Here is a 9,710-nt window from a genome sequence, read left to right as displayed (position 1 = left end):
TTGAACATCGTTCTGGCGCAAAGATGCAGCATGTTGATGCGCTATCCCGAATGTACTGCCACGTGATCGAAGAAACCGATCAATCGAGTAACGTTTTCGAAAACGCGCTGTACGTGAACCAGATCAAAGATCCCGCGATTATAAAGATTAAATCCGATCTCGAAAACGGCGACAGCAAGGATTACGAGGTACGCGACAATTTAGTTTTCCGTAAGTACAAGAACAGATTGCTTTTGTACGTTCCCGCGAACATGGAAGAATCGATCTTCTACAAGTATCACGATGGACTAGGTCATTTCGGCGTTGACAAAGTCTGCGAGCTCGTGAAACGTTCGTATTGGTTTCCGAAGCTACGGCCGAAGCTTCAGGATCACATCGCGAAGTGCGTTACGTGTATCGCGTTTAACCCGAAACAGAAGAAGTTAGATGGACCGTTGCACCTGGTGGACAAGTCGAACGTGCCCTTCCGGACCGTTCACATTGATCATCTAGGACCGCTGGAGAAGACGAAAGGCAAGAACGAGCACATACTTGCCGTAATCGACGCGTTTACGAAGTACGTTAAATTTTACCCGACCAAGACGACCAACTCGCGCGAAGTATTGAAACATCTGAAATCGTATTTTATCGCGTATTCGACACCCGACGTTATCGTGTCCGATCGTGGAACCGCGTTTACTTCCGATCAGTTCAAAGCTTTCGCGAACGATCACGGATTTCGTCATTAACTCGTCGCGACCGCGTGTCCGCAAGCGAACGGACAGGTCGAACGTTATAATCGAACAGCTATTCCGTTGATAAGTAAACTCGTTGAGACGCGTAACGTTGAATGGGACACCGCGCTGATTGATGCAGAATTCTTGTTGAACAACACCCTGAACCGGTCTATCGGTGACATTCCGTCCCGATTGTTGTTTGGAGTCGTTCAAAAACGCTACGTTTCTGATGATCTTACTAAATTTGTCGAAGATTTGAACATGACTGATGAGAGAGATTTGATTGAGATTAGGGAAAATGCGTCGCAAGCGACCAAGAAGTTGCAGGAGTATAACAAAGAACTGTATGATAAACGATGCAAAGTTCGAACTCATTACCACGAAGGTGACCTTGTTTCTATCCGGAGCGTTAAACAAGTCGCAGTTAGAGGCAAATTGCAGCCAAAGTTCAAAGGCCCGTACGTTGTCCAAAAAGTACTTGATCGCAACCGTTACGTTATCTCGGATTTGGATGGTTACCAAGTTTCGAACCGTCGTTTCGAAGGAATATTCGACCCCATGAACATGAGGCTTTACCAGAAGGGACCTGAGGAAGAAATAGGAGATTTTTCCGACTTAGATTCCGATACAGAGTACGAGGAAATTGAGTATTTAGATGAGGAGTTTCAGTAGAAGTTTTGGTAGGAGCTGATGATTTGTTTTGATAGGAAACCACTGCGAAAATTCGATGTATTAACTTGATTTTTCTTTTAGATTTTCATTAACGAGTACGTGTAGGAGTATTAGTAGGGATTAGAAGAGAAATGTATTTGTAGACAAGATTCGACGCCTAAACTCACCTGTTGCGGACAACAAGGAGCGTCAGGATGGACGAGCTGTAGCAATCTACCCGATACAGCCCTGTAAAGAAACCCCACTGAAAATAATTTGTTTTGTTTTGCGTCTCACTTTCCCGTGGGGCGTGACAGTTTGACAGCTCTGCGTTCGCACTTTGCGTTCGCTGTCATCCGGCGAACTTTCGCCACAACCTCGAGCAGCTCATTCTCGAGCCAACCTTCACACAGTAAAGAAGCAAATATACTTTAAAACTAAAAACCACGTTTTCGAGCTTCATCCGAACGTCCGCGAGATTGCCACAACAGTATTTTAGGCATTGTTACATCAAATTTGACCTTTCAAACGCACTAGAATGGCCAAATTTTAAAACATCAATGTTTGCCAATTTGACCGTTTTACCTCCATTTCCCCTTGTAGAACAAAAGAAAAGTTCATCCGCGGTCTGTCAGCAGCGCGCTGTTTTGTTTGCTGGATCAACATTTGGAAATGTCGAACGTTGAAGGAAATCGCTCAAAAAATGGAAATTAACCGATTTCAAATGTTATGGCCGCAAATGAAAGGTGAGGGTGGCTAATTTTTGATTCCGATCTGTAAAACTAGTTCTGGCGAGGGTTCTGGGCACTGCGGCAATCGATTTTACCGGCGGGTTGCTTCCGGTTGCATTTGATTTGAGGAGAAGGTTTTTCAATCCACCAGGGGCTTATTCGGGGGCAACAGTTTCGGTAATCCGGAACTTCCGGTGAGTTTCATATTTGCAGTGTTTAGCATGAAAAACAAACTTAGACCAATCTTTCAAGTGTGCGCTCTTTTTGAGGAGGGGGCGCAAACCGAAGAAGAGCGCAACTCGGGGGAGCGTTATTTCGGGGTTTGAGCGCAAATCGAAGGAGCGTTATTGCGGGGTTTTGGCGTAAAATGGGATTTTCTTTTATAATTTTATTTACAATTAAACGAAACATTTATATAAGGGGTCATCCACAAAACACTGATAATGGGCCATCCTCAAATCTGGGTATCCAAGAACTCCCGGATGTCATGGCCTAGATAGCTACCTGATCAACGGAGGTCTATATGGGTGAATTAACCATCGGTATAGCTTCAGATAGCTTTCGTTTGTTATTGTTTTGGTTTTAGTGGCACGGAATCATGCACTCACACTAATGCAAAGCAAGATCGTGAGTACCTATGATATAAAGCCTTGGATCATCAGGTCATAACTCCCGGGAGTTCCTGGAGGACCCATAATAATCCAACATGGCGAAGGGTATCCATCGTGGTTCACTAAAGCTATCTGAAGCTATACCGATGGTTAATTCACCCATATAGACCTCCGTTGATCAGGTAGCTATCTAGGCCATGACATCCGGGAGTTCTTGGATACCCAGATTTGAGGATGGCCCATTATCAGTGTTTTGTGGATGACCCCTTATATAAATGTTTCGTTTAATTGTAAATAAAATTATAAAAGAAAATCCCATTTTACGCCAAAACCCCGCAATAACGCTCCTTCGATTTGCGCTCAAACCCCGAAATAACGCTCCCCCGAGTTGCGCTCTTCTTCGGTTTGCGCCCCCTCCTCAAAAAGAGCGCACACTTGAAAGATTGGTCTAAGTTTGTTTTTCATGCTAAACACTGCAAATATGAAACTTACCGGAAGTTCCGGATTACCGAAACTGTTGCCCCCGAATAAGCCCCTGGTGGATTGAAAAACCTTCTCCTCAAATCAAATGCAACCGGAAGCAACCCGCCGGTAAAATCGATTGCCGCAGTGCCCAGAACCCTCGCCAGAACTAGTTTTACAGATCGGAATCAAAAATTAGCCACCCTTACCTTTCATTTGCGGCCATAACATTTGAAATCGGTTAATTTCCATTTTTTGAGCGATTTCCTTCAACGTTCGACATTTCCAAATGTTGATCCAGCAAACAAAACAGCGCGCTGCTGACAGGCCGCGGATGAACTTTTCTTTTGTTCTACAAGGGGAATTGGGGGTAAAACGGTCAAATTGGCAAACATTGATGTTTTAAAATTTGGCCATTCTAGTGCGTTTGAAAGGTCAAATTTGATGTAACAATGCCTAAAATACTGTAAAAATGAATTACATCGCATCAAAGTAGCGATATTTACGAAAACATAATTATTTTTTGATTAAACCGAATGACGAAATGATCATTTAACCCCAATGCACCCCCGAATCTTTTTTCGCGGTGTTCATTCGCTCGCGCCAACTCGCGATCTCCGGGCGGTGAACTTTTCGCCCAATTTTGTCGCCGGCACTTTTCAATGAGAAGATTAATACAGCGTGAAACGTGGATTTTATAAAAATCTAAACTCAAAAAAATGGGTTTTCCCATACAAATTTATATGGAAAATTGTATCGCTTTGCGCAAAGTGAGGACTAAACCAATCGTTCCCAAACTTTGGGGAGTTGTTTAGGACCCCAAAAGGAACTGAAAAATTGCTGTGCTGGAAAATCGATTTTGATATTACACCCTAATGCTCCATTATAAAACTTCGCGCTGCAAACAGTCTAAGAAATACATTGTAGAAAAAAGCAAAAACTGCTCGAATGGAAATGCTCCATTGTTAAAATTTCTGGGTGCAGTCTCACCGTGTACCGATTTATCTGTCATGGTACAGATTTTCAGCAACGATCTGGGTACAGAATGATGCAGATAAAATACAGATGTGGGCAAACAATAAAATAATCTGGCATCGTTTTACCGACAACAGAAAACTGGAACTGTCAGCGAGGATGACGTGTTGACGGACGATTCCGTTTGATCTTTGCTGCCGGCCATTGTTGGTCCGTTTCTGCTGGAGAAAAGAAGCTATTTGAAAATCCGGCAAAAATTTTTGTGCTTCGAGCTCCAGAGTGTCCGAACCCACCACCACCATGGCAGCCGGAAGCCGCGTTTGGCTGCCGCTGCTTTTGTTTACGCTGTGTTGCCTCTATCGGCGGACGGTCAGCGTCGACCGGAACAACTTTAAAACCTGCGAACAGAGCAGCTTCTGCCGGTGAGTGGTCAATTGGTGTGTTTTGGTGTTGCAGCTGATGAATTTGAGTTTTTTTTGCAGGCGACTCCGCCACACGGAACCGGCCGTGAGCAAGTTTGTGGTGCTGCCGGAAACGCTGCAAACTTACAAACAGTACATTCTGCTGGACCTGCAGCACTCGGAATCGAAGCACCTGTTTGTGCTGAAACTGGCCGCCGTTCGGGGAGGAATTTTCCACTTCCAGATCGACGAGAAGAGTCCGCTGAGCGAGCGATACCGCGTGCTGGATGCGCTGGCCAAGGAACCGGAGTATGTAAATGTTAAGGTTGAAGGAGGTTCGTCGGGATCGACGATTACCGTTACGGTGGACGGTGGAACCAGCCGGGCGGTTGTGACGTTGGCTCCGTTCAAGATTGACTTCTACAACGGAGACAAGCTGGTCGTGGCTGCGAATTCCAAGGGAATGATGGAGTACGAGCAGCTGCGACGGAAGGAAGCCAAGCCGGAAGCTCCGCTGGAGGAGGAAGGTCACGAGGGACAGGAAAATGAGGTGCAAGAAGTGGTAAGTGGGAAAGATTTTTGTTCTTGTGGGGATGTGCTGAACAAGATTATTTTTTTTCAGAAGGAAGATCCAGGCACGTGGGAAGAAAACTTCAAAGGACATCACGACTCGAAGCCAAACGGACCGGAAGGTCTCGCGATGGACTTCAGTTTCCCACAGGCAAAGGTTCTGTACGGTATTCCGGAGCACGCTGACTCTTTCGCTCTGAAGCACACCGTCGGCAAGACAGATCCGTACCGACTTTACAACCTGGACGTGTTTGAGTACGAACTGGACAACGGAATGGCCCTGTACGGAGCGGTTCCTGTGATCTACGGCACAGGGCCATCGTCTACGGCCGGAGTCTACTGGCAAAACGCCGCCGAAACGTGGGTTGACATTTTCGCTCCCGAGCAGGAGAAGAACGTCATGTCATCGATCGTGAAACTTGTTTCGGGTTCGTCCGATGAGGAACCGCCGGTGGCTAACTTTATCTCCGAAAGTGGAATCGTCGACGTGTTTATCTTGACCGGCCCGTCTCCGCTGGAAGCGTTCCGACAATACACCGAGCTTACTGGAACGGCTCCCCTTCCGCAGATGTATGCCATCGCTTATCACCAGTGCCGCTGGAACTACAACGACGAGCAGGACGTGACGACGGTTTCGGCCAAGTTCGACGAGCACGACATCCCGATGGACACCATGTGGCTCGACATCGAGTACACCGAGGGTAAGAAGTACTTCACCTGGGATCACCACAAGTTCCCCCATCCGCTGGAGATGATCCGCAATCTGACGGAACGTGGCCGCCACCTGACCGTCATCATCGATCCGCACATAAAGCGTGACGGCAGTTACTTCTTCCACAACGATTGCACCGACCGTGGCTACTACGTGAAGAACAAGGACGGCAACATCTACGAGGGTTGGTGCTGGCCCGGGGCCGCCAGTTACGCGGACTTTTTCAATCCGGAAGTGCGCAAGTACTACGCCGACCAATATCTGCTGGAGAACTTTAAGGAATCCACCGCCGAGGTGGGTATCTGGAACGACATGAACGAACCGTCGGTTTTCAACGGGCCGGAAATTACCATGCTGAAGGACAACCTGCACCACGGCGGGTGGGAACACCGCGACGTGCACAACCTGTACGGCCACATGCACATAATGGCCACGTACGACGGGCTGATTCGGCGGAGCGAAGGTAAGTAATATTCACCAACATTCTGGCATTTGGTCCATCCCCTTTTAGCAGGAAAACTTTTCCAAATTAGCACGTTAAGACGATTTGCAAAAGAGGTGTCGATGACCCGTTTGTGTATTCGACAAAATAGATTTTACAGTAAAATTTGTTTTAAAGAAATACCTTATTTCAAAATTATTTTAAGATTTATTTCTCATTTCGATTTCCTGAAATATTTTTTTGCCGCTAAATTTGGTTCTATCTACAGACCACTTGGACATTCTTCAAAGTTACAATCAGCCAACGCCGGATGGTATGAAAAGAGTTTGACCTTTAATGTTATTTACACATTTTTCTGTGCCGTTGTTCTGCACTGTACCGGTCTCATTGTAATTTCAAAAGCAACTCTCATACAACTCTCCCTTTTTCTAGGTGCCCTTCGTCCATTCATCCTCTCCCGGTCCCACTTTGCCGGCAGTCAGCGTTACGCTGCCGTCTGGACCGGTGACAACATGGCCGACTGGGGCCACCTGCAGGCCTCGATCAAGATGTGCCTGTCGCTGTCCGTGGCGGGAATCAGCTTCTGCGGTGCCGACGTCGGTGGCTTCTTCGGCAATCCGGACGGTGAGATGTTCTACCGGTGGTACCAGATCGGCGCTTTCCAGCCGTTCTTCCGGTCGCACGCCCACATCGACACAAAACGGCGCGAACCGTGGCTGTTCCCCGAGGACGTCAAGTTGATCATCCGCGATGCCATCCGGAAGCGGTACCGACTGCTGCCACTGTGGTACACCATGTTCTACGAGCACGAACGCTCCGGTCTGCCCATCATGCGTCCGATGTTGGCCCAATATCCGGCTGACACGAAAGCCTACGCCATCGACAGTCAGTTTCTGCTCTCTGATAAGCTGCTCGTCGCTCCGGCGCTGAAGGCGGGCCAGACCAAGGTCGACGTGTACTTCCCAGCGAAGGAAAACGGCGAAGCGGACCTGTGGTACGATGTGGACAACCATCGGAAGTACTCCACCGTCGGATACGAAACGCTCTCCGTCGATAGCTACAAGGTGCCCGTGTTCCAGCGAGGTGGCACCATCGTCCCACGCAAGGAACGAATCCGTCGTGCGTCAACGTTGATGAAGGACGATCCGTACACGCTTGTGGTGGCCGTGGACAAGAATGGCGCGGCCAAGGGAACGCTCTACATTGACGATGAAACCAGCTTCGAGTATCGCTCCGGAAAGTACCTCTATCTGGAGTTTGAGTTCAAGGATGGCGTTCTTAGTTCAAGAAAAATCGACACAACCGCCAGCTACCCCACCAAGAGCTGGCTGGAGCGAGTGGTTCTGGTTGGCCTCTCGAAGGCACCAAAGTCGGCCACCCAGCACTTGTCTAGCGGGGAATCATCCGAGCTGGACGTTTACGCCGATGAGGGCGGTGCGTTTGTGGTCCGCAAGCCGGGCGCATCGATGCAGGACAGCTGGTCGATCAAGCTGAAGTACTGAAAGTAAACACATTCATCGTGCGTTCGTTGGAAGGCAAAATAAAAACTCATTTTAGTGCTAGTAGCTGTGAAGTGAAATTTAGAAGGAGAAAAGTGTGAAAAACATTTGTTTTAATTTTTGGATGATCAATGATCAATAATGTCGCTTGCTCACTTGTGGCTCCACGTAGAGTGACTTAGGGTGCATTTTCATAACTCCTGAATTCTTGTTTTTGAATTCATGTTACCGGTTCAATTTTAACAAGAATTATTTTTTAGTTACTTTCGCATTATTTTCGAGGAAAAATCTCGCAAACATGCTTGCTTACGCGAAAGAAACAAACTTACATATTTTTTCCATGAATTCATCATAAAATACTTGAAAAAACTTATGTTAAAAATTCGAGGTGAACGGAGCAACAATTCAATTCTTGTTCGACAATAATTCAATTCTTGTCATACAAGAATTCAATTCATGTCGAGCAAGAATGATTTATAGCGAACAAAAATTCGTGCTATAATCGGATTTGACAGATGTTTGTGTACATTTACGTTATTTGTTGATTTTGCTTCAAACCTGGTCGACGAAGGACACGCGGGAAGAAGGTGGGTAAAAACGCACCCCGGTACGGGCGAGTGTGTCCGCTTGAGGATATTCAGTCGGTTCCAAAAACGCCAAGTGCCGGACCGGGGCGGATGCAAGTTTGTTCCGAGCAGCTGGGTCGACGACGGAGTTTCCCGGTTCTGGGAAGGGTCCGGCGAATCATTGTGTAGAATGGCAGGGAACACGAATGAGAGCGTTTCGTTGGTCCCGATTACAAATTAAACGGTGTTATTGCTCTAGCCACCATTAAGAATCATTTTCGAGAATTGCAGTTATTAGAAGAGCATAATTGTCCTCTTTTCGGACTTTTGATGAATGGCGATGGGGAAATGGGGAAGATTTCGTTTATTTTGGCATTTCAAAAATCAAATCAAATTGACGACCTAATCTATAGGTTAGAACGGGCCAATATTTACTTCCCTGTCCGACGGAAGGCGTGATCAGACAAATCTTGTCTCGAAAAATGTCACCGGGACCGTCTGGGATCGAACCCAGTCCAACTGGGGGCAACCTCGCTTACTACTACACCACCAGTCCCGGATTTTGCCATTTGAACCACTTAAATGTCTAGTGGCCTCAGGAATAAGTCACAAACTTGATGACCAGGAATCGCCACTCAGTGACTTTGGTCTCAATCGACGACGGTGCCACTTCGAACAACACAGGTTGGGATTAGAGATCGAGTTCCTCTCACGTTCTATTTTTTCCTTTGGGTTCTAAGTTTAGACCGCAGTTGGTCCATCTCGCCTCGATCTTATTAGGGGAACTATACCCTTTCTCAGCCTATTTCTATTATCGGCCTATCAGCACTTTGATCATGAATTACAGCTTATGTAAAGTGTTTTTGACTGTTCCAAAGTAATAAATAGCTCAAATAAAAGTGAGCAAGCAACTCTACATTGTTGAAACATCTGAAAATGTTGATTTAATAGCAGAAACGGCAAAAGTGATGAGAATTGGTCGAACGGCTTAGTGTGATTAAAATGGGTATATTTCCCCTACTTAGGTTGATAAAATTCTTCATCGCCAGGAAATGCATTTTAACCGGATCTACCTACTTTTGCGAAGTAACACCGCCGGTAGCAGGCCAAAGTCATTGAAAGACGATTCCTCCTTTGTCATGTTTGCCTCCCCCCGCACTCGTGGTCCAGAGCGCAGCAAAAAATTAAAACCAAACTCTTAAATATTTACGCTAGAAATTAAATTTTCCCCGACCTGTATTTTTTTCCATCAGCTGATTTGACATTCTCGGCTTTTTTGTTCACCGGACGCAAATGACGCAACGCGATTTGGTTGCGTTGCCATAAAATTGCATGCAAGTTGGCACCGGTTCGGAACCGGTTTGACAATAAATC

The 9,710-nt window shown here is 46.5% G+C and overlaps 1 protein-coding gene across 1 annotated transcript; it reads left to right on the top strand.

Annotated features, from left to right (window-relative positions):
• Positions 1 to 4,310: 4,310 nt before the first annotated feature.
• Positions 4,311 to 7,829, top strand: LOC120420408 (neutral alpha-glucosidase AB). The gene is made up of 4 exons (XM_039583427.2): positions 4,311 to 4,568; positions 4,629 to 5,109; positions 5,170 to 6,292; positions 6,704 to 7,829. The coding sequence occupies exons 1-4, from the start codon at positions 4,447 to 4,449 to the stop codon at positions 7,771 to 7,773; spliced, it is 2,796 nt and encodes a 931-aa protein (XP_039439361.1). The 5' UTR covers positions 4,311 to 4,446; the 3' UTR covers positions 7,774 to 7,829.
• Positions 7,830 to 9,710: the final 1,881 nt, after the last annotated feature.

The sequence above is a fragment of the Culex pipiens genome, chromosome 1, assembly GCF_016801865.2.
Source record: "Culex pipiens pallens isolate TS chromosome 1, TS_CPP_V2, whole genome shotgun sequence".
Taxonomy (NCBI): domain Eukaryota; kingdom Metazoa; phylum Arthropoda; class Insecta; order Diptera; family Culicidae; genus Culex; species Culex pipiens.
The sequence above is the reverse complement of the archived record's forward strand: the minus strand, read 5'-3'. Positions and strand labels throughout refer to the sequence as shown.